This window comes from Rattus rattus, chromosome 17 (genome assembly GCF_011064425.1).
Source record: "Rattus rattus isolate New Zealand chromosome 17, Rrattus_CSIRO_v1, whole genome shotgun sequence".
NCBI classification, from domain to species: Eukaryota; Metazoa; Chordata; class Mammalia; order Rodentia; family Muridae; genus Rattus; species Rattus rattus.
In genome coordinates this window covers 12,699,689-12,724,355 of record NC_046170.1, presented here as the reverse complement: position 1 = coordinate 12,724,355, position 24,667 = coordinate 12,699,689, and the positions used below count along the sequence as shown (strand labels likewise).

The window sequence follows — 24,667 nt, the reverse complement described above, 5'->3', positions numbered from 1 at the left end:
AGTGTACAGATGTGCATGCAAACAAAGCACCTATACACATTGAATAGAAGTAAATAAAAATAAAAAAGAATAATGACTTGAAGTGGCAAGATACTACCTTTAGAACTGGGTCTTCGGTTATTTATTGCTGTGATGAAATACCATGACAAAAAAAAAAAAAAAAGCAAGTTGTAAAGGAAATGATTTTTTTCAGCTTACATTTCCAGGTCATAACCCATCATTGGAGGAAGTCGGGATCTCAGGCAGGGCTAAAACCTGGGGGCAGAAGCTGATGCAGAGGTCATGGAGTGGTGTTGCTTACTGACTTGCTCAGGCCAGGTATGGCACCACCCACAATTGATCAGTAATTGAGAGAATGCTGGATCTCATGGAGGCATTTCCTCAATTGAGGCTCCTTCTCCAATGACTCTAATTGACACACAAAACTAGCCAGCACACAGGGTCTCACTATGTAGCCTTGGCTACCCTGAACTTGCTATGTAGATCAGGATGGCTTCAAATTTATAGAGATCCTCCTGCCTCTGCCTCCTGAAAGGCGTGTGCCAGCATCAAACCATTTTTAAATTAATTTCTTTGAAAAAGGGTCTCACATAGCTCATGCTCAACTTAAACTTGTCAAGTAGTTTAAGACCTTGAATTTCTGACCCTACCACTACCACCAGCTGCTGCTTATAGTTGCTGGCATGAAAGGCATGCAAATCTATGTCCAGTCACTTTTTTTTTTCGGTGAATCTTCGTTCATGCTGGGCTACATCTCAGCCCATTTTTTTTTTAAACTTCTGAGCTGTGGTTTCCTCACCTCATTTTTTAAGAGTGAAGCAAGATTCAGTGAGATCGCTTACAAATAGGTTGTCTAGCTTGAGTTCATTCCAAAAGCTTGGGCTTGCCGCGTCTCGGCCTACCCTGCAGGCGTCGCCAGCGCGTCCTCGATCTGGTGGTGCCCGCGGCTCCACCTCCCGCGTTAGGCTGTCCGCCTGTCTGCCTGACCGAGCAACGTCCCTAGTTGCGGCGATCCCGCGACCCGCAGGCGCACGCGGACATAGCTGGCCCGTCGGGACGCGCTGGATAACGAAGCTTCTGCGGCGTTGCGGGCGGGCAGCGCGGCCCTGCCGGGGTCCTTGCGGGTCCTCGGCGGGCCCGGGGGAGGGCCCTCTTTGTGGCTGCAGTTGGCAAGATGGCGCCGGTGGGGGTGGAGAAGAAGCTGCTGCTGGGTCCCAACGGGCCCGCAGTGGCGGCTGCCGGCGACCTGACCAATGAAGAGGAGGAAGGCCAGAGTCTATGGTGAGGAGCGTATAGAGTCTCAAATGGTGCGGCCAGACCGGGAGCGGGCCGGAGCGGGCAGGACCGTGGGCAGACATTGACGGGCAGTCGTGGGCCGAGCGGTCTAAGGCGGTCCCGCTCTGACCACTCTTGTCATTGTCGCTGCAGGTCTTCGATCTTGAGCGAAGTGTCCACCCGCGCCAGGTCCAAGCTGCCGTCCGGCAAGAACATTCTGGTGTTCGGTGAGCAGCAGGGTACTACCCTGGGGCTCAGGGGTGGGTCAGGCGGCACCCCTCCCATAGTTCCCAGCCTTCTCCACCCTTACTGCCAGCTTGCGCTTGCCTGCCCAGGAGGGCACGCTGGACTCTAACAGGGTAGCCAGAGAGTCTCCAAGCTCACACCTCTACTGACCCCCTAAATGCATCTCTCTTTGGAGTCCAGTGATGTGGTGTGGGCTTGTGGCACATTCCCTTAGTCGTTTGGCTGAGCCTTCAGCCTTAACTCGGTTTATCGGTTAGCCTTGTGCTCACCAAGTTGAGGATGTGGAGAAATAAAAAAAAAAAAAAAAGAGGATGTGCAGGCCAGATGGAGAAGATGGGAGGAACTAGGTTACCTGTACTGGGAACTGAGGAGATAGATGTACGAAAGTCCTCTTGAGCAGGCAGCAGAGCTTGGACGTCAGTCCCAGGAACTTTCTTGCATGAATCCTGCCCTCACTGCTAGGTTGTCCCGTCAGTCATTTAACCTCTTTGGCTTCAGTTATCTCATACCAATGAAAGGGATTGTATGCATTCACCTGCAATGCTGTTTGTGGAGTGGGAGCAGAGGACTGAGCAATGGGACGGTACAGTCTTAGACACACTGCAAGAATCCCATTCTAGCAGAGGCAGATGTGTGCGTGGTTGCATCAAGAGCAGACTGTTGTGGGCGCATCACACTGATGTGTTGAGAGAGAATTTGTGGGATCAGGTGTTTTGAAGGGTAATTGTCTAGGTACAAGCACATGGAGATAACAGGGTGAAGCATTTGGACACCGTTAGAAGTTATTTTGCAAAAGAGGATAAGATGAGGTCAGATCATGAAGGTCTGAAGGACTAATCATCTTTCCTGGAGACTCCTGATTTTCAGATTTTATCTTCCTCCATCCTTGTCCGTCTGTTTCTCTCATCCAAGTGATGGCTAGTGTGGTAGGTTTTAGCCAGATTTGTGCTTTAGAGAAGTAATTCAGGCTTTGTTGGGCCAGCTAGATCAGAATGAGCAGGAGCTGAAGTCAGACTGACAAGCAACCTGTGTGGTCCAGGTGGACTGTGGCCAGCGTGAAAAGGGTGAGCATTGTAGGGGAGGATCTTTGTGGACTGCCTTTCATTTCATATGTTCTCGAATTCCATAGTATTGAATCCGAGGATGTCCAGTGATGTTTGGTAATGATTCTAGTTCGTGTTTGAGGTTGTCTTGGAAGGGGAGAGTGTTGGCAATGGATAGTCCTAGAGAGATGAGAAAACACTTGCTACTGAGACTGTACTTAGGAGTTTCACTTAGGTCAGTAGTTCTTTTTCCCCAGTTTCCAAGCCTTTAGGATGCTTGTGAAGTTGTTCTGCAAAGCAAATGTGTGTAATTAACATAAGCATCATGACTTGAGACAGAACCAGATTTTTATTTCAGTGTTCCTAGACTTTGGGGGTTAGTTGTGTTTCACAGAATTCTTGCTTTTGCTGTGGCAAAGATGTATTTATTTTGTGGCCATCTCTGACTTTCACTTCCCTAGATGTTTGTCTTAGAAAACATAGGTAGAACTGTTGGGTTTGCTGTATTCCTTCCCTCGAGAAGTGAGGAGAATTGTAGCAGAGGGATCGTTTGGGATCTTGGGTTGGGTGCCTCTGCCAGTTGCTCTTTTTTTTTTTTTGGTTCTTTTTTTTGGAGCCGGGGACCGAACCCAGGGCCTTGCACTTGCTAGGCAAGCGCTCTACCACTGAGCTAAATCCCCAACCCCTCTGCCAGTTGCTCTTAAAAGCAGGTCTCCTTTGTTCATGGGAGCCAGTAAGAGAGACCTTAGCAGGCTTGCTTGGTTGTCCCTTACTGTGTTAATGTTACGACCCTACAGTCTTCGTGTAGAGTGATACACAGTATACTTTTGTCTTCTTGCAAATGTCATTTGTAGGTGAAGATGGTTCTGGTAAAACAACTCTCATGACCAAACTCCAAGGAGCAGAGCACGGCAAAAAAGGAAGAGGCTTAGAGTATCTTTACCTCAGCGTTCATGATGAGGACCGTGATGGTGAGTGACTGTTCCTCCATTAGAAAGGTGACGTGTAGGGCTCTGACTCCTACATGTCCAGGCTTTCTGTTACGCCCAGAGAATGGGTGAAATGTATGTCCTTTGCAAGACTTTACTCACTGTTTTAGTTTGCTTTTTTGTTTTGGGTTTTTGAGACAGGTTCTCTTGTAGCCCTGGCTGGCCTGGAACTCACTATGTAGACTAGGCTGTCCTTGAACCCTCAGAGTTGTTACTTGGTAATGACTCCTTTATAGTTTTCAGGTTGTATATGCTCAGCTGTTTCCAGGACTGGAGAATAGTTATTGGTGCCTGGGTCTTTTTCCTGTGAGACAGTTTATAGTCTGGAGTTGAAATGAATTGGTTAATTTTCATTTTTTATATTTGCTCTCGTCCATTTAAATACTAGTAATCGTGATGTTAGGGTGTTTTTATAACATGATCTCCTACTTCCTTATTGTTAAATTGAAGAAGATAAACTAAAAGCTGCTCCAGCACTGAAGCTCTGCCCTCTCTAAGAGCTGTGTAGTAGAAGACAGAGGCTCTTCCTAAAGCTTGGACACCTCTTTGCACTAATTGAGATCTCCAGGAATTTTATCCCTGCTCCCTTGACTTCATCTTGTTGAACATTCGTTAATGGTCCTGAAAAGAAAGCAGAATGTCAGCCTGGTGTCAAGGCCTCTGTCAGAAGAGTAAGCATCGGGTGTCCTGTCTGGACCCATTGGAGTCTGCTTGTATCACCAGCCCACTAAATCAAACCTAGAGGACCTCGCATGTTTGCATCTTTTGCTTCCTGCCTTTGTAGGCCTCCATGGTTTTCCTGGGAAGATATTGGGCTTGGGAGTCAGACCAAACTGGTTCAGAATGCCACACCTATGTTCAGCAGTAATGTGGCTTCTGATTACTAACGTAATTTCCTCCTGTAAAGAAGAGGATGCTGGTACATTTTGCAGGTGGACAGAGTGTGTGTGTGAGAGGCGTACTGGAGACATAGTGAAAGCTTCCTACCTTTGTGGTGGATGCTCTGAGCCCCTTCATCCTCTGGTGTTTCCAAGACTGAGGCACATTTCAGGACACAGCATCCCAGTAATCACATTTACATGTCTTTGAATTGAAGTTTATGCTAACATCAAGTTCAGATTCCTATGAAGGCTTTTTCTTTCTGTATTTATAAGACTTTCTCTCAGCTGCTTACTTAACGACAATCCTTGTTTGATGGAAGAGTTGCCCTTACCTGAGGTTAATTATACATCTTTCAGCCCTAGCCTTTTTAATTGTGGGGTATAACTGGGTTGTAAGTACACATTTCATAGACAATCACCTGCTAAAGAAACTAGTCTCTGGTTGTATCTGGGTTGTGGTAGGAAATTATATGTCAAAGGACCACTGCCTCTCAGATATTGTCTACTGCTGCATGTGATGTGTGATCACCACACATGGGGGGAATCATGTCTAGTTGATGTTGGCCGGAAAAGCTGAAGAAACTGCTTGCTGAAGGATAGGCGTATAAAGTACAAAGTATGTTTGGAGTCGATTCACAGACCCAGACTTAAAACACAAAAATATACTGGTTTGGGACCAGTGAGGTAGCTCAGCAGGTAAAGTCCATTGCTGCCAAGAGAGCCTGAGTTTGATGGAAGGAAAAAAATTGACGGGACAGGTTGTCCTCCAACTTCACTGGGGAACCTTCACTGGTACTGAGACACATCCTCTGCCTATACTCTGAGGAGCACACACAGCTCTAAATAAATGGTATAAAAAACTTTAAGTAGGAGCTGGAGAGATGGGTCACTTGCTACTCTTCAGAGGAACCATCCCAGCACCATGTCTGGTGGCTCCCAGTGGTTTATAACTCTAGCTTCAGGGGATCCAAGGCCTCTGGTACCTGAGAGCACTTGTGCTCCTGTGTACATAGCCACTTGTGGGCTGGCACACACATAATTAAAAATAATAAAAATAATTAAAATTTAAAAAATAATTTAGAGGTTGGAAGTACAGCTAGATGTAGATACCTTTATGCTCAAACTCATCCAAATGTGTTTTTATAGCTATTAATAATTGGTTATACAACAAGGAAGCTAAAGGAAGGTAGATTTTAAAAGTATATGTTGAAAAAGGAAGTTAATGAAATGATGTTTTGATGTTAGGAGTTCCCTCTCAAGGTACTTTCATAGAAAAAATAATTAAGGAATATGTTTGAAATGTTCTAAAAGTATCCTATTATTTTAGAGAATTGTCTTCCATAGTTGAATTATCACAATTCCCAGTTCTTAGTATATTTGGATTCAGCTGTAACTTAAGAGTTCCCTTTAGTCCACGTAGATTATTCTCAAGCCAACATCAGACATTAATTTCATTGTATTTGTAAGTACCTCCCTAAGTATATCTAAAAGGTAGAGATGCTTGGAATGTATAACTGATTATCCTGACAGATTGACTGTAGTTGCTTAGTGTGACACACACAGAAGGGTTTATTCACTTGGCTTGCTCACCAACTCAGATAACTGATATCTTAGGACAGTGGATTCTTTAGACTGGGGACAGTTCATCAATAAACGTTTGTGTCCTTTGGTTGTTATCAACAGCAAATTATTCTCACTCTGCTTCTTAGAGTCTGTTGAAACCTTAGTTAGAGAGTCATCCTGTATGTGGTTATCTAAACTTTTAAAAGCCTAGGCATTTCATTCTGTACTAGGCTGGATTTGCTATCCACTGGGTATTTGGCTTTCCTGGGCTAGGCTTTCTGTGTGACTTCATTCCCTTCCTAATGCTGCTGTTCTCATAGCTGTGCAATATTCGCTGTCAGATGATAATGTGGCTTCATTCCTCTCCCCAGATCACACGCGCTGCAATGTATGGATTTTGGATGGAGACCTTTACCACAAAGGCCTGCTGAAATTTGCAGTTTCCGCTGAGTCTTTGCGGGAGACCCTGGTCATTTTTGTTGCAGACATGTCTAGACCTTGGACTATAATGGAATCTCTACAGAAATGGGCTAGTGTTTTACGGGAGCACATTGACAAGATGAAAATTCCACCAGAGGAAATGAGGGATCTGGAACGGAAGTGTGAGTAAAATTCACTAGTCTTTTTGGATTATTGGGGCCACCTTCTTCCTTTTCAGGCAAGAGGGTTTATTTGGGATGGAATTTGCATTTGTTTTGAAATATGTGTTTCAGTTTTTAAAATTCAGTCATCAAGAATAATTTGAAGGGCTAGAGAGATAGTTCAGTAATTAGGAGTCCTTGCAACTCAGGTTCAGTTCCCAGCACCCTTATTAGTCAGCTCACAACTGCCTATAGCTCCCATTTTCAGGGGACCTAGCATACTTATAGTGTACATTCAGTCAGGCACTCAAGGGCACGCACACACAAATACAACTAAGTAAATAGATAAGTAAATAATAAAAAAGAGCACCTTGGCCTGATGTACTGGTGTGTGCCTCTGATCCCAGTACACTGGAGGCAGAGGCAGAGGCAGGTGGAGTTTGTGTATCAGTAGGAAGGTTTGCCTTGTTTTGGCTTATGGGTTCAGAGATCTCAGTCATGGTCACTTGGCTATTTCTAGGCCTGTGGTGAGGCTATCTGTCACTGCAGAAGGGAGGCGAAGATGGGCAGAGAGAAGGGGAAAGGATAGCCTCCAAAGGCCTTCCTTAGGGCTTCTTCTCCTTGGGTAGTTCCCCCTTCTAATACCCATTGAGCTAAGAGCACATGAGTAGAAATCTACTGAGAGCTTAGTGGATTTCCCTTCAGTCATATCAGCTAGGGACAGAGTCTTTGAGGACATTTTCCCTCAAACCCCAAGCCCATGTTTCTGGAATCCCATGGAGATTCCATGTCTCCTCTTGTTGATGGGCTTAGTTAAAAACCCCTAAGAAGAGAAATCTTTTATTTCTGACTAGATTCTTTTGGAATCTAGCAAATATGATTGCCTTCAGGAATAGGAAGATTGTTTTCAGTGAGAGGGGTCATTAAAATACAATAAAAGTTATTTTAAGTTTAAAACCCTTCTGAGAACAAAGAACTAACAAATTAAAGGAAGTTTGGTGGGTTTTCAAATGTGGTTCAGAAGCTTGTTTTTCCTTCCTTTGCTTCTGTGCAGTTACATCAGCTTCTGTCCCTATGCCAGGGAAATGGGAGGGGCAGGGAGCGGAACCAGCAGCCGCAGCGTCTTGGCCAGTGTGAGCTTGGTTGCCCTGGCTCAGTGCCATGGGATGACATCACCCCCTTGGTGAATTAATGAGGGCTCTGTAGCATGGCACACATTATCTGCACGCTGTCAGGAAAGTTTGATGGTGCTTCTCAAATTGACTTTCCTACTGTACATCTCCTGTAGCACTTCATCTTGCCCCTGTCTGTCATCAGCTCAACTGGAGCTTAACACCTTACTCTTCTTCCAGAATCATCCTCACATGGGTATGATCGCCATGCCGTTCATCTCACCTCTCCTCAGCCACTGGCCTTTTTAGATAATGCCTCTTTTTCTTGCAAAACAGAGTTGCTAAAGACAGCTCAGCAAAATAGCTGAGTCTGAAAAGCTGTTCACAGACCACTGCACACAGCTCCATGCCCAGACTGGTGAGCGAATGTGCCGCAGACTTCAGTCAGTTTTGTGAACTCAAGTTTCTTGGGTCTGACACCCTTACAGAGTTTTATTAAAATAGGAAAGGCCACATTGGCCAATGGTGTCACTTTCTCAAATAAGGAAAGTGCTAGGTGCCGACGTTGTTCTAGATGCTGTGAGGATACAGCAGACAGGGTACCTATTCTTGGCACGCTTGTGAAGGAGACACTGAATTAATTTAATGGTCTTAGTCATTGGCGTCTAAGTCACTGAAGATTAGATTCAGCGACATATGACAGAAAACTGGAGAGGAGGATAGAATGGCTTAAACAAGACTGTGGTTTATTTGTCATGGAAAGGAAATCTAGAGGCAGGAGGGCAATTTGCAAGTAGGGCGCAGCCCTGGGAAGACTGCTCCAGAGCCCTGGATCCTCTCTACTCACTGCTTTGTCATTTTGAGGGTGTGGTTCTTTTCCTTTGACAACTAGAACTCTAGCAATGTGTCTGTGTTCCAAGCACAGAAGAGCAGAAGGCAATGCTGAGGTGCACCTGCCTGTTCTCCTTTAAAGGGGTTGAGAGTAGAATCTGTTGGCTTTTTGAAAAGTGTGTGTGAGCTTGCACATGTATGTGCAGCATGACTTTCGAAAGCTTCTCTCCTTCCGTTGTGACTCAGTGTTTCACAGTGAGCCCTTTTCCTTGCTAACCTTCTCACCCCGCTTGCTAGTCTAGAAAGTGTCTTAAATTCTGCGTTGGGTTAGGGGGAAGAGGGGAGAACACTGGAGGACATCTAGCAGTTGCTGAACCATGTGTGTGTAGGGGGGCATCTCTGCTGTCACTTTCCCTGATCTGTGATATTGGGAATGGTAGCCGTGCCTTTGTGCTTGGTGTTGAAGAGCGCTTGTGTTCACGCCATTTCAGCTTACTTTTGGGAAGTTAGTTCTTCATATTCTTGCTCAGAGGACCGCTGCCTTACAGATTAATTAGACTCTTTAGTATTTTCCTGTTAAGATTTATCTTAGTTTTAATTATAGGGGGCACAATATGTGTGCCTTTGAATGCAGGTGCTAGCAGACTGCTGGGGGCCTCCTGGAGCTGGAGTTACAGGAGGGTGTCGGGCAGTGCTGGAAGTGGACTCTATCCTTTGCAGGAGTGAGATGTGCTCTTAACTGCTGAGCACCTCTCCAGCTGCCATTAGTATTGTTCTCAACAAGTGAGCACTGCTTTACAGTCAGGTTCCTGTCAGCCTCTCTGCTGTGGAGCAGCTTTGTGATCAGCCACTGTGACCCAGAGCTGGCAGAGGGACAGCAACCTAGAGCTGCCAGAAGGTGGTGCTTGTTGCTGCAACAGCTGGACAAAGACATTGTCAAGAAGGTTTGGGTTTGTTTTTTTGTTTTTGTTTTTGTTTTTGTTTTTTTTTTTTGGTTTGGTTGGTTTGATTTGGTTGACTTGGTTCGGTTTGGTTTGGTTTGGTTTGGTTGGCTTGGCTTGGTTTGGTTTGGTTTGGTTTGGTTTGGTTGACTTGGTTCGGCTTGGTTGCCCTGGCTTGGGCTGCTTGAGGGAATACAGTCCTCCATCGTGGTGAGGAAAGCACAGCAGCAGGAACCTCAGGCCGCTTTTGGTCACAATCGATCTGCAGTCAGTAAGGAGAAGTGAAGTGTAGTGCTCAGTTAGTTTTCCCCTTTTTCTAAAATTTAGTCTAGATACAGAGACTCTGGGATGGTAGGCCTAGATGGAAAACTGTAAACCATTCTGGAAACAGCCTTACAGACACACCTAGAGGTGTGTCTCCTACGTGACTTATTTATTTGCTTATTTTTTAAATGTAGGGTCTGTGTAGTTCTGGTTCACCTGGAATTCACTATGTAGAGTGGGCTGGCCTTACAGAGATCTACCTGTGGCTCTTGACCCCTTTGGGGGTTGAACAACCCTTTCATGGAGGTTGCATATCAAATATTTACATTATGATTCATAACAGCGTAATTATAATTATGAAGTAGCAAAGAAAACAATTGAATAGTTGGGTGTCACCAAACATGGGAAAGGAAGGTTGAACCACTGATTTAGACTAAGTAGTTTTTCTCTCAGGACTTGTAGGCTACTCTCCCATGTGACATATGCAGAACACAGACCTGAAGGGCTCCTGGAATAGGTGATCCAGCTGACAGACACACACACACACACACACACAAACAACACACACACACACACACACACACACACACACACACACACACACCCTGCTCTTCCCACTGTACCTTAGCTCACCTCTGTCTTGTTCCTGGCTCTGCCCTGCTCCCTCTTGGGAAAACCCTGGACAAATGCCTTCTCTGTTCTTGGACAATGAGATCTTACCCTGTCAGTTAACCATTGCATTTTTTCATTGACTTAACCGTTAAAAGAGTCTTTAATTCCTTTAAGGTCCTACAACAACATCAAATTCTCTGGTTTTGTCCAACATAGAATGGAGATGACCTTGTTAGGTTTCCTTATGTTGAAAATGAAGTTTCATGATATGTGTTAGTCTCTGCCTTTGTGAGAGCATACTTGAGGAAATAAAGGAAGGGGTGTCGAGATGGCTTAGTCTATAAAGTACTGCTATGAAGCATGAGGACCAGAGTCTAGTCTTCTTATCCATGTAAGGGCTAGGTGTGGTAGCACACAGCGATAGTCCTAGTACTGGGGAGGAGACCGGGACATTGCTGAGGCCAGCCAAGGCTAAATTGGTGAAATCCAGGTTCAGCGAGAGGCCCTATGTCAAAAAGGGTGCCACACTCAAGCACTTGTGTACACACACACACACACACACACACACACACACACACACACACACAGAGTGAGCTCTGTCTAGCTATGATTTCAGAATTTTTATGCACTCACTGGTGGCTTGCTCTGTTGCTTTGGTAGAAAAAAGTTGTTCACTTGTTAGTAGATAGGGAACAGAAAGAGAAAAGAGGGCCTGAGGGTGTAGCTTGGTTAATATATGGTTGTCAGTTGGTAGAGGGCATGCATGAGGCCCTGATTTCAGTACTACATAAACTGGGCATGGTGGCTCTGCTTGTAATCCCAGCACTAGAGAGCTAAAGGCAGGAAGACCAGGAGTTCAAGGTCCTCCTCAGCTATGTAGTGAGTTTGAGGTCAGCCTAGGCTACGTAAGAACACACACAGTCAGGGGAGGGAGGAAGGGGGAGAGGAGAATGAGAGCAACTGTCCTTCAAAGGCACACCCTTAATAACCCACTTCTTTCACATAAGGGGTCTGGTATTACTTGAAAGACCGTGAGCTTCTCCGTCATTTCAGAAGCACAATGATGAACTAAAATCTCAGTTTTAAAAAAATGTTTGAAACCTGTTCTATGGGTGTAGAGTGTACATCTTTTTCTTGATTTTCAATAGCGATCTTATCTATTTATCTGTCTATGTATCTGTCTGTCTATCTATGTTTGGGGGAGAGAGGTTCTGCTTGCATGTATGTGTACCATATGTGTAGTGCCCATGGAGACCGGAAGAGGGTATCAGAGCCTTTGGAACTGGAGTTACAGACATTGTTTTAGTCATTGTGTGGGTGCTGGGACTCAAATCTGGGTCCAAGAAAAGCAGTCAGTGCTCCTAACCACTAACTCATGTCTCCGGTCCCCTGCCCTCTCTCCCAGTACTTTCAGTTACATTTATGTTGCCTGGTTTTAAGGAAAGCATATTAAAAGGCCTTGGATCTTTTTCAGTCCTGTTAGGTTTATTAGAAAAACAGAGCTGCCTATTGGCGCCTAAGCATGGAGGGCTTTTCCTACCCTGTGAAGGTCTGAGTATGGTAGCTCACAGCTGTAATCCTAACACTCAGCAGGCAGAGGGAGGGAGGGAGAGTAATTGCTGCTAGTTCAAGGCCAGTCTTGGTCTATATAGTGAGTCCCAGGTCTCTAGTGAGACCTTTCCAAATACAAACAACAAAACCCATCATTCTAACCCTGAAGTGCTCTCACGTACAGGTTCTGGTCTGCAGGCCTTGTGTTCATAGATGCTTTTGTTTTATATTTGTATTGCCTTTTTCCCTTAATTTTCTAAGCCTAAGATGTGTTTCTATTTGCATCTGTATAATTTTTCTCTTTTTCTTCTATAGTTATGAAAGATTTTCAAGATTATATCGAGCCTGAAGAAGGTTGTCAGGGTTCCCCACAGAGAAGAGGGCCTCTGACCTCAGGCTCAGATGAAGACAATGTTGCCCTCCCTCTGGGTGACAATGTGCTGACTCATAACCTGGGGATCCCAGTGTTGGTTGTGTGCACAAAGGTACGTCCAGGGAGTTGTGACCTTGACTGGGTTTGCCCAGTGAACAAGAAAGAGTTTTAGAAGTGTTGATGGAGTTTCTTCTCAAGGGAGAATTGGGTTTATTCAGGGATCATTAAGTTATATGAATGTGCCAGGGTAGAACATAGTGTGATTTCGTGTTGCTGCAGACTTGACAGTACCCAGTTCAGAAAGCCCTGTTGACCTCAAGAGCAAACTCAAGTGAAAGCAGTTTGCTTATGGTTCCAGTTCATCTGGTCCAAACTATGGTGAAATAGCATAATGAAGTAGAAATAGAAACTAAGCTTAATATCAGAGAAAGTTGTCTCTTATATGAGGGGGGAGGTAGCTTTAAAAACATTTTGGATTTCAAAGTTGCTTTATTCTAATTTTTACTAGGCAACCTAGTTGCCCAGCTGCAGGTTCCCCCAGTTTCATGCTGTTCTTGGGACAGATGAGGTGCAGTGCCCAGCAGGGGGAAGCGCAGGGCACAGTGCACAGTGCACGGCCGGGTGACCTCATTAGATGTTGAAAACATTTATGGGGTGAGCAGGGTTATTATATCTATACTTTGTGTCTAAACTGAGGCCCAGGATGGAAGAGAACTGTCTTGTTCTTTTACTCCCTTCTAACATTCCTCTTGGTTCTGTCTGTCCTGCAGTGTGATGCAGTGAGCATCTTGGAGAAGGAGCACGATTACCGAGACGAGCACCTGGACTTCATCCAGGCGCATCTGCGGGGATTCTGCCTCCAGTGTATCCTTGGGACGCTGTCTCGGGCCCCGGAGCACATGCTCTTCCAGAAGGGGTGTCGTCAGAGCCCCTCCTGAACAGAGTAGTCTTTTCTTTTTCTTTTCTTTTCATTTCACTCAATTATTTAGGGTGGGACATGTGAGTGTGGAGGTTAGAAGAAAACTGGGGAGTCATTTCTCTCTCATCGTGTGGGTTCCAAGTCATGTTTAGGCTATCAGGAGTGGCAGCAAGCACCTTTGTTCAAGTGCCAACCCATCTGCCTACCTCATGGGCTAGTTTTTACTGTGAGGTGGTGGTGGATTGAAAGGGAATTGTAATCTATTAGTTTTACAATTTTGCTATGTTTGAATTTTGGAATTTTGTACATAATAACTTTGCTCACTTTGGAAGTATTTTTTTCTTCTTGTTTTGTTTCATTTTGTTTTGTTGTTTTGATAGAGTCTCACTGTGTCACCCAGGCTGACCTGGAGCTTGTGATCTTCTGCCGCAGCTTTTTGAGTGCTTGGATTACAAGCGAGTGCTGCATACCCAACTTAGTTGTCTTGTTTTGAAGGCTCTACTTTTGATAGATTTCCATATTAAAAAACTGATGCATAACCATTTTATTTCCCACTTATATTGTTCGTACTTAAAAATCTTATTAAACTTTGCTCTTAAGCAGAGAGGTATAATTACCAACATGGTTACTGGTTTAGATGATGCAAGTGTTTCTCATGTTTTATGATGCCATATCAACAACTTTTTGAGTCTTCTGAAGTTGGTACCTTAGTTCCACACTGGTGACAGGTACTTTCTTTGAGCCCTTTGTTGGCACCTCTCTGAAGCTGTCCCTGATGGTAAACTTGGTTCCCTTGTGCGCCCCTGCCTGGGAAGTAGCCTGTGTGCTCTGTATGCTGAGTGTAGTGTTCCACTGATTTTGCTTCTTAGAAAGCAGCCTTGGGAGTGGGCAGCACTGTAAGTGTTAAAAAGAAAAACAGCCGCATCCTACTCCTGCCTCAGCATGAAGTATTATTTAGTGTGGTTCTCTGCTCCCTCTGTTCCTTGGTAGTTTTTAAAGTCTGCATGCTTGGTTGCTCGCATGCAGATAAGACAGTAGATCACCTCATGCTTTAAAGATTATGGGTGCAGTTGGTTTTTGTCTCACAATGAATTGGTTTTCCTTAAGCAAATGGATCAGATGGAGCTGCCTTGATTTACACCTCAGTGAAGGAAGAGAAAAACCTTGACTTGCTGTATAAGTACATCGTTCATAAAACATACGGCTTCCACTTCACCATACCCGCCTTAGTTGTGGAAAAGGACGCAGTTTTTATGTGAGTTCTTTGGAGGTGGTGGTATTTAGCGCTTCTCTTTAGAGTCCATTTTCAGTGTGGTGCTTCTGTCTGAAAGAGTGCTTGGGCTGGCCCTCAGGTGGGAGACAGGTGCAGCTTCCGCTGTCTGCTCCTTCTGCAGTGACTCATTTGGCTTAAGGGAAGTGGGTGATGTGGTCAGAGGTGCCGAATTCCTTCATTGAGAGAAAGTTGCCTGACTATAGGCAAGCCACTATATGCACTACTGTCAGCTCTGGTGAAGCATTGGCTGTGAGGAGAATTGAAGTTAGAGATTTCAGTGTGGTGACCCATGTGGCTTGTGAAAGCATCTGGTGACTGCCCTTGACAGGGGTGAAGGCAAGCATCTTCTCAGTGTCCCCATCAGTGTGGGCCTCAGCTCTGCTCGCTACTTGCTGGCATCTGCATTATAAAGCTTCTGGGATTGGTCCTCCTGCCAGACACTTAAGTACCCAGTTTTCCTGAGCCCATGTCGTTTCTCTCAGAGATAATCACATTGCTGTTTCGGCATATGACGGTGTTGTGGTCTTACTTTAGCAGATTGATGTTAAGATTTGATAGCTCTGGACTTGGCAGTTACAGTTGTTCATTCAGCAAACCTTTCACAGCACCCCCTAGATACCCAGGTTCTCTGCCGAGGACATAAAAATGAATGGGGTACACCCCTGTCACAGCACAGAAACAGACATGTTCTAAGGAGGAGGGGACAGCAGTGGGTTAATGGGATGGGGCCAGAAGACCTGCTGCTGGAAGATGAGCCCTCTCTCTCAGGCAGACCAGCAGGAAGGAGCCAAGGGTGTTGGGAAGGCCGATGCTTCAGGAAAACTAAACAGGTTACCCCCTGCATATTTGGAGAGACTCACTCGGACTGTTTATGCCCTAGCTCTGAAAAATTGCTCAGAACAGCAGACAGGCACTAAAGCAGAAACTCAGTAAGGGGTCTGCTTCTGTACTCACTTAGTTTTTTGTCACGGGCTCCTGAAGCAGGAGTTCTGGTTGGATTTAGGGTTAGTATGGAATGAAGATGCATCTTATGCCTCCTTGAGGCTTATAGCATCATAGATCATGAAGAACCTCAGCTGTGCCCAGTCCCTTTTTCACTATTGTGTAGGAATTTGTACGGTCAGCAAGGCTGTTAGGGAGAAGCATCCTGGATGGCACCCTTTTGATAATATAACTGTGACTAGGAGTTGAGGGAGTGAGAGGGTTGTGAGAACAGCCAGTTGTCTTCTTGAGCTCAGAAGTGTGGACAGTGTGTAGTTGCCGCCTTAAGAGTGGGAAGTGGGAAGTCTGATCCAACCTCGTTTTTTTTCCTGCCTCATGATGTTGAGCTATGTGACACCCACATGGGAACCTAAGGCTTCCTTATGACTCTTGTCGGTGACCCAGGATAGACATAGGCCATAGTTTCCCCTTGGCTTCAAGGCACATCTTCCATGCCAGCAAAATTAATGAACTGTTCATCGGATAATCGGTATAAAGAAGTGTCCTCAAGAAGGACAGAATGCAAAGGAGAGCCAAAGCCCAGGAGTAACGGTCCTCTCTGGATCTCCTCCTTTGCGCATAGTTGCTCTAAGCAGGATCCCACCGGCCCTTGTTCTCACACTGGGGCAGTGACTTCCACTGACTCTTTAGGCCTAGTTTCCTCCCTGAGTCTGAAGCAGGATGTGTCACGTTGATCTGATGGAATGGGTGTGCTTTGCCTTTTGTCTTAAGTACCCAGAGCTACGAGACACTGACAATACCTCCAGACTTAGAGCTGTGAGAAAGGACCTCATGAAAGAGCATCTTATAATCTGAAATGTGATTGAGATGTGTGGGAAGGCAGGCTCAGGCAAAGCTCACTGATCAGTGTCTCCTTACTTTTAGACCTGCAGGATGGGACAATGAAAAGAAAATAGCTATTTTACATGAAAATTTTACAACCGTGAAGCCAGAAGATGCATATGAAGATTTTATTGTAAAGCCTCCTGTGAGAAAGGTACCTCATTCAATCCCTTGCAGGCCGTATGTAGGTGGTTTGAAGTTATGCAAATGAGACCTGCTGTTCCGGGAATGGCTCCCTGTATGAATGTGAGTGACGGATGGTCATGTACTGTCAGTTGTGTCCCAACAGCACTCCTACCACTTGTGAATTACTTTAGCCAGATCTCTCCCTTTGGGGTCTCCTGCTGGAAGACTGTGATCTGGGAGGTGCTTGCTGTTTAGGACCTGCCAGACTTAAACACAGATGGGTTACATGCCATGGCTAGTTCTGGGAGCAGGTCTATACCTAGTTAGAACAATGTAACTTCAGTCTCAAGAAGAATCCCCCAAGCCCATGTGGAGGCCCAGACCAAGATTCTTGTAGCATGAACTCTGACGTACATTTGAGAATTTTCATTGCCTGTGGTCACAAACATGTATCATTTCACAGCTGGTCCATGACAAAGAGTTGGCAGCTGAGGATGAGCAGGTGTTCCTGATGAAACAACAGGTAAGAGGCCTTCTCTTGCATGGGATGCCGTTTCTGGAGGGGTTTGGGACTGTGTGTTTGAGAGCTCGCAGAGGCGTGGAGGTTAAGATGAGGTTTCCTCTTTCCCTACTCTCTCCACAGGTAGGGATTGGAGCACGTGCTTCATGATGCCTGCCTGCATTGCACATTGTCCTACAGGGATGGGCTTAGTATGTTCTAATGTGCCTTGGAAAGATTTTTTGACTTACTTCTTGAATTGACAATTTACCAAGTGGCCTGGTTCACTCCCATTTTTCCCACAGTATATAAAAGTGGTAGTTAGTACTGCAGTCCCTTAATCTCAGCGATCGTGAGGCAGAGGCAGTCTGGTCTACAGAGGGAGTTCCAGGATGGCCAGGGCTTTTACACAGAGAAACCCTGTCTCAGAAAACATACATACATACATGCATACATACATACATACATGCATACATACATACATGCAACCCTGTCTCAGAAAACGTACATATATGCATACATACATACATACATACATACATGTGCTTTTACATAGAGAAACCCTGTCTCAGAAAACATACATACATACATACATGCATGCATGCATACATACATACATGCAACCCTGTCTCAGAAAACATACACATATGCATACATACGTATATACATGTGCTTTTACATAGAGAAACCCTGTCTCAGAAAACAGACAAACTAATGTAGCCAAAGATGGCATTGAATTTGTAATCCTCCTGCCTCTGACTCTGACGTGCTGGGATTACAGGTATGTGTCATCTGCCTGTAATTTTTTAGCAGTGCTGGAAACCTAGCTCAGCCTTATGCGTGCTAGGCAAGTACTCTACCAACTGAGTTACATCCTTAGCCCCAAACTGACCATTTTACTGTAATATTTTATTCATTTTTTTTAGAGAGCATCTTGTATGCATACAGTGTTTTTATGACACTCTCAGCTTCTTACAGATCCACCCTGACTCCCCTGTGATAACAGTTTTGAACACAAACCTGTTGTAAACACTTCTCTCTCACTCAAATTGTTAGATATATCACCATCTCCTAAGGGTACAGCCAGTCCCTGTTAGTTTTTAGCAATTTTTTCCACCCCTTTCCCTTTTCTGTGGCCTGCTTACTTTCTTAGCTTCTAAACTGGTTTCTGGGGTATCTTCATATACCCGGTGCGGAGTGTAGGTTATTTTGCATTTGTAGTGTAAAGCATGAGTCTGTGTTGGCGCCCTGTAGTAGAGTCGTGGAGTCAGCCCTTTCTCCAGACCTCAGTTCATGCTGCAGGCCTTGGTTAATGGCCAGTTTGTCCCTCTCTTTGCAGTCACTCCTTGCCAAGCAGCCTGCCACGCCCACAAGAACCTCCGTGAGTACCTTTCACCAAACAGAGGGTTATAGCCCAGTGTCATGGGTGCCTTCTAACTTTACACCGTTATTGCAACAGTTTATATGTATGCGGGCTTCTATTCTATTTTAAACTGAGTTGGTGCCCCTAAAGGCCCATAGCCAGAAATACAATAGAACCTCAGAAATGTTTGATGAAAGACAACTGATACTCCGTAAGCTTTAGTTCCTTTCTCAGGAGACTGAGCTGGGAGCACACCTCCACTGTACTGCAGATACTATACCTCAGACATGAAGATGTGTTGACTTCGATTTTTGTATTTTTTGTTATTTTTATATCTACGTGTGACGTGGGCTGGTTTTGGACTTAGGAATCCCCTGCCAGAGGACCCTCTGGCTCTCCAAGGACGCAGGGTCGGGGTGGACCAGCTAGTGTACCAAGCGCCTCCCCAGGAACATCAGTAAAGAAGCCAGATCCAAACATCAAAAGTATGTATGCTGTCTTAGGGGAACGACTGTAGGCCTAGGCCCACGGGCACATAGCAGTAGCTGTGGCTCTCAGGTGGGAATCCAGGGAAGCTAGGCTGATGGTTGTCCAGGAAAAGTTATGTTCCAGCAAGTAACCATGTGCACCAGCATTGTGTAAGGCCCTGCAGGTGCCTTTAGGAAAGACTACAGCTTAGGCAGTCCCTGTACAATGTATATCTTGTTTCCTTTCTTAGCTTTGTATTAATTCTATTTATGAGTTGGCTATTTTTTCTTTTGTTCTTACCAAGCCACTGCTTACTGACACACAATGATATTGGTTGTAAATTCTTACATGTTCAGTAAGCATCCCGCACTTGGGCTATGAGCCTTGCAGGCTTAGAAAACTGACGTGCACGCACTAAGGACACAGAAATGACAAAAACAAAGATTTCTCTGTGACCCTCAAAGGTGGGAAATGCAAACTTTTTTCCACTGGTAATCTTATCACTGCCCAGTTAACCTCAGCTAACAGAGACCACAGTGAGTGTAATCAGTGCAGTAGGAAGCTGACAGCCACAGATGTGCAATTTAAAGTTAAGGACCACTTTTCCTGTTTCAGTTTGAGTGACACTTCATTGTTTTTCTTTGTGTTTCCTTAGATAATGCAGCAAGTGAAGGGGTATTGGCCAGCTTCTTCAATAGTCTCTTGAGTAAAAAGACAGGCTCTCCTGGAAGTCCCAGTGCTGGTGGAGTGCAGAGCACAACCAAGAAGTCAGGTACAGAAGGAGAGCCCCAGAGCTTCAGATCCTTAACAGAACAGTGCTGTCAAACAGGTGCACACGGCAGCAGTCACTTTCACCAGCCCGCACACCTCCAGTGTTCTGGCTAGCTATGAACAGAACCAAGCCTTGTGTTAGCAATTAAGACTGCATGAATTCTTGTGGAAGACCTGGGTTTCAATATCCACATAGTAGTTCCCACCACCCCTAACTCCAGTTCCAGGGCATCTGACACCCTCTTCTGACCTCCTTTGGCACCAACTGGTGCATGGACATACAGGCAGGCCCAATACTCATGTACATAAAGTAAATCTATGGGGAGGGGGAAGAATTTTATTTGCTTCACAGTCCCTAATCTTGCAGGGGCTGGAGCCTGTGAACCTGCATGGTCTTACCGCTGGATCCCTCTGTGGCCCAGCTATCTGTCCTTCCGTTTAGGCTGGTAGGACAAGCTAGTCTTGAAGGTTTCTAAAAATAAAATAGTTATGTTCTTGGGAATCACATGCTTTCTTAAACTAGAATACATTGATTTCCTTTTCGTGGGGCCAGGGATTAAACCTAGGAGTTGATGAATGCCACAACAGCCCACATATAAAGGGCATGTTAGGCATATGCTGTTCATGTGCTCTCTAATTGATTTTTCCAAGGTAGACAGGGATGGTAGAAGATCATGTTGTCCCTAGGGCAGTCTGATCCTCTAGCAACTCGGAGTTCATAAAGACCCAAGAATCTGATCTGGGCCTCAGCTTCGACCTTGTGTTTGTCCCTCACCAGATAAGGGTCATTGTCCAGGCCCAGATAGTGTTTGACAGTAGGAATAGGAGCACAAGCATTGTGCAGGATGAACTAACTGCCTAGCCTCACTCTCATCATAAAACATGGTATTTCCATGTGAGTCAGCTTAAACTAAACTGAATGACTTCATGGGTAGGGTGTTTTTGTTTTCTGAGAATCAAATCCTGCATGTTTTGCCAAAGCTACATCATCAACCCATTAATCAGTCTGAGGTGTTGTAGTAATCAAACCTGAGCACCTGTCTAGGAAACAACATAGTTTACTACAAGCCTGAAATTCAGATGGAGACCTCCAGGGAGACAGTGGAGAAGGTACACAGGGATTAGGGATGGGGGCTGAGGGGTTCAGAAAGACCCCTTGAGTTTGGCACAGAGGCATCCCTAGCTCCTGCCGAGTTGGAGAACCCAGACCTATGGCGCTGGCGGTAACAGATTAGGGTCTGTTGTTACCCTTGATGAGAGGCTTTTCTCATTCTGAGGATGCTTCACTAGGAATGATGGCAGAAGTCTGTATGATTCTGAGGCCAGCCTGGTCTACAGAGTAAGTTCCAGGACAGCCTGGGCTATAAAGAGAAATGCTACCTACAAAAAAAAAAAAAATTTCTCACACTGCTATTTTGTGTTTGTTTGTTTTTTCTCTCTTTCTTGTTCCATTTCCTTACTTTAAGGACAAAAGACTGTGTTGTCAAACGTTCAGGAAGAACTGGATAGAATGACTCGAAAACCAGACTCCATGGTAACGAACTCTTCAACAGAAAACGAAGCCTGACCCTCCTTTGAAAGTGCATATGTCAAATGACCAAATACCTATGTATATTCATCTGATAAGACCAGGATTTTTCTGATATGGCACATGCTATCAGTTTTTGGGGTAGGGGAGATGAACTTTAAAAAAATACATATACTTCATTGGCTTGTCCGAGTGTGAAGTGCACATTTAGGAAGGTTATGTGTCAGGCCCCTTGTTAGGGATGTCCCTTGGACTCTTGGGCTGCGATTCTCTTGTGGGAAGTAAGCGCAGCTGGGCTTGTAGAGTGGAGAGAGGAGGCCCACTTTCTGTCAGAGTGGAGCGAACGAGACTAGGAAGTCAGATGGATGGTTTGACCAGTTGCGTGTTAGCAAATTCACTTGTTCTTGGGAAGCAGGTTAAGTAGCGGAAAGTCCAGGAAAGAGAAAGGTTCAAGAAGGACAAGAGAAGTGCTTGTGGGGAAGCTGATGGTTGAAGGAGATGGAGGAAGGAAGCAAGTGAGCGAGAGATCGGCATTAATGAGTACGTACATGCACAGTAGAAACCAAATAGCATCAGTTAAGACCTAACAATTAGAAACATTTCCAAGCTAAGCACTAAGCAGAATGGGAACTGGACTTGTTCTGATTGCATCTTTAAGTTATGGGAAATGTGTTTTATTTGTGGTGCCTCAGTAAGGTGGGCTGACTCGAGTGGTGAAGACCGCAGCTGCCCAGGACCCACATGCTTGGCCCAGGCCATGTCCCTTGTCCTTGAAAAGATGCTGGGCTCTATGCACAGGTAACCTGGGGCAGGCGGTCACTGTGTTATGTTCAAAGTCAGCACATACAAAATTAGATATTTTAAATAGTTCCTGTTCTGTTTTGTTTAATTGTTACTTTAACTACCACAGGCTGGCAACTAATAGAAATGGGTGGTTGATTGCTCATTGGACCGTATTGGCAATGTCCTATAGCAAGTTTGGGGGAAGTATTTACTATCACTGTATTCTGGCTATTTGGCTTGTGCCAGTTCCTGCCTTAGAGCCTGTGGTAACTTTCCCTGATACAGAAAGGTTCTTTCTGTAGCTCCCTGGTCGAATCGTTGCTGACAGACCGAAAAGTGGGTGCTTTATGTGGAGAATGGAAGGGGTAGGCTTGTGTTTGTCATAAACTGTAGCGCTTCTCTTACAGGCGTGTGAGTTTTACATGTCTTCCATTAGGGGCATGTTCATGAACACTGTCATGTCACACCACCATGCTGAGGATAACCTCTGTAGATTGGAGATAGCACTTTGAGTTTTCTGTGTGACACAGCACATGTAAATGCAAACACTACCATGACTTTATGTATAAAATATTTGTCATCCAAACCAAGGGGAAAAACCACAGTTCACTTCCGTGGAGTTTACTTTTTTTATATGAATGTTTGTTGTTGTGTCTCGGCATAATGTTCCTAATGTCATTACATACATGCCAGATTTGACTAACCACTAACGTAGTTCTGGGCGTAAGTTAACATCTCGTTATGTGACGAGGCTCCTCGACTGGGAGTCACTTTGTAAAGGTCGGAACACTGTTAAGGAGGAAGCAGCGTGCTAACTTGCCTCTCTAACAACAAAAAGATGTTTCTTGTGCCGGTTTTACTATTGAAATATATTTTTTCCTTTTTTAATTCAGTTTTTTTTGTTGTTGTTATTTTGTTTTTATTTTTTTAAACATGCATTGTGGCTTCAAATGACCAGGTTGTCCAGGCGATGACAGGAAGCTGACTGGAGTAGAAACTGTGGTGGAGGATCACCTGATCTCTGTAGCAGCCAGGGCAAAATGAGTGACCTCAGAAACTAGGAATTCTTGCAAAGACATGTGCCTAATAGTGTGACTTTTAAATTTTGATACATTTAAAGTGTATCATTTGAATGGCTAGGCACTTTTTGTGTTGGTGTCAGTTGTGCTCTAATCAACATGACTCTTGTAGAGGAGACTGATGCATGTTACTGTGTGCTCAGGAGTTACCAAAGTCACCAGCTTTGGGAAGCTTCCAGGTTCTTTAGGGGTTTGAGGAGATGAGGTAATTTTTATTATTTTAGGATTCTCAAGCATTGGAACCAAAGGCCAAATAATAAACAGCCTTTACTTTTTAAAGTAAAATTAATTTTATTTGCAAGAATACACTTGTATGGTAGACTATAACAGACAATTTTATGACTATTTATACACATTATAATGATTACCTCTGTTTGTCTTTAAATGGATAACTTTAAGTAAGCCCAACCTAAAAATTATAGCCCAAATGAGGGCTATGAATTGGTCTTTCCTAAAAATCCAACAGATATGCTGCTAGATTATTTTGTTTTATTTGCACTTTTTTTTTTTTTTTCTTAAATAACAGAGAGGGTTTCTTTGTATTGCCCTGGCTGTCCTGGAACTCATTCTGTAGACCAGGCTGCCCTCCAGAGATCCGCCTGCTTTTGCCTCCCAAGTGCTGGGATTGGCTTGTGCTACTATGCACAGCTGCACCTTTTTTCTCTTTTACTTTTTTTTAATTGGCGTTTTAAAACAGTATTGAAACTGAAAAGACTGTCTTCTGAACTTGGTGAAGGTGAAAGTGACCTCTGTACATCGTGACCTTAACAATGCTGATGCTGTAAGTGAAAGTTCACTGTTGTCTCTCTGCTAAGTTCATTGGTGTTTTTAACCTAAAATTAGGACTGCAGATGATCGCCCGCTAGCCTTAGTCCAGGATGTGGCTCTGTCTGGGTGCAGTATGCAGTCATGTGGAACCTTGCTTTCTAGTGCTGGGGGGAAAGATGTCTAACTACTGGCTTCAATAAACAAGAATCCAGACTGCTAACAGGTTTTGGTGACTTTGTTTTTGATAAAGCATCCCACTAGATATCCGTTACCTGCTGATCCTGTGTGGGTGTGTGGCAAAGCAATGTGTATACCTCGGGCTGGTGAGTTGGGTCAGTGCCACCAGGCTGCCGTGAAGCTTGACAGCCTGAGTTTAGTCATCAGGACCTACTTGGCAGAAGGAGGATTAGCTCCTTGAACTTGTCCTCTGACCACCACAAGAACATACACAGTAAGATAAACTTTGAAAGGAAGGAAGGAAAGAAAGAAAGGAAGGAAAGAAAGAAAGAAAGGAGAGAAAGAAAACCAAACATTTAAAATACGTACTTCTCTTACTTGAAATAATCAGAAGAAAAGTGGTTAGGAGCACTTACTACTCCTCCAGCCTCCGAGTTTGGTTCCTGTAATTTACTTCAGACAACACAACTGCTTGTAACTGCAGCTCCAGGAGATTTGACAGGTACCTCACACACATACATACAAGTAAAAAGTATTTCAAAAAATAAAATCAGAGCCAGGTAGCGGCGGTGCGCACCTTTAACCCTGACTTGGGAGGCAGAGGTGGGCGTATCTCTGAGTTCATGGCCAACCTGGTCTACAGAACACGATCCAAGACAGTTTGGGGCCAGATAAAGAAACTGTGTCTCAAAAAACTATAATAAAATAAATCAGAAATGTGTTTTTCTGTTTACTCTGGTTTTTTGATAAGGGGTCTGCCATCTAGCACCAGGCTAATGTCAAACTTACATCAATCCTGCCTCTGCTTCCTAGGTATTGGGTTTATA

The 24,667-nt window shown here is 44.6% G+C and overlaps 1 protein-coding gene across 3 annotated transcripts; it reads left to right on the top strand.

Moving 5' to 3' along the window:
• Positions 1-977: 977 nt before the first annotated feature.
• On the top strand, positions 978-23,883 carry Dync1li2 (dynein cytoplasmic 1 light intermediate chain 2). Of its 3 annotated transcripts, XM_032887355.1 has the most exons (13): positions 980-1,281; positions 1,429-1,502; positions 3,419-3,535; positions 6,369-6,599; positions 12,205-12,374; positions 13,033-13,126; positions 14,301-14,436; positions 16,321-16,432; positions 16,868-16,927; positions 18,243-18,284; positions 18,634-18,751; positions 19,390-19,506; positions 20,972-23,883. In XM_032887355.1, the coding sequence occupies exons 1-13, from the start codon at positions 1,175-1,177 to the stop codon at positions 21,070-21,072; spliced, it is 1,479 nt and encodes a 492-aa protein (XP_032743246.1). In that variant the 5' UTR covers positions 980-1,174; the 3' UTR covers positions 21,073-23,883. The 3 variants fall into 3 exon arrangements, with proteins under 3 accessions (XP_032743248.1, XP_032743247.1, XP_032743246.1); XM_032887356.1 differs by lacking the exon at positions 18,243-18,284 and having other exon boundaries at positions 979-1,281; XM_032887357.1 differs by lacking the exons at positions 18,243-18,284; positions 18,634-18,751; positions 19,390-19,506; positions 20,972-23,883 and adding an exon at positions 17,048-17,335 and having other exon boundaries at positions 978-1,281.
• The last annotated feature ends 784 nt before the right edge of the window (positions 23,884-24,667 follow it).

Excerpts from the sequence above, each read along its gene's own strand:
- Dync1li2 (XM_032887355.1), top strand. The coding sequence starts at position 1,175 with ATGGCGCCGGTGGGGGTGGAGAAGAAGCTGCTGCTGGGTCCCAACGGG. Across the intron at positions 1,503-3,418 it reads CAAGAACATTCTGGTGTTCG|GTGAAGATGGTTCTGGTAAA; the intron begins GTGAGCAGCAGG and ends TGTCATTTGTAG. Across the intron at positions 14,437-16,320 it reads GAAAAGGACGCAGTTTTTAT|ACCTGCAGGATGGGACAATG; the intron begins GTGAGTTCTTTG and ends CCTTACTTTTAG.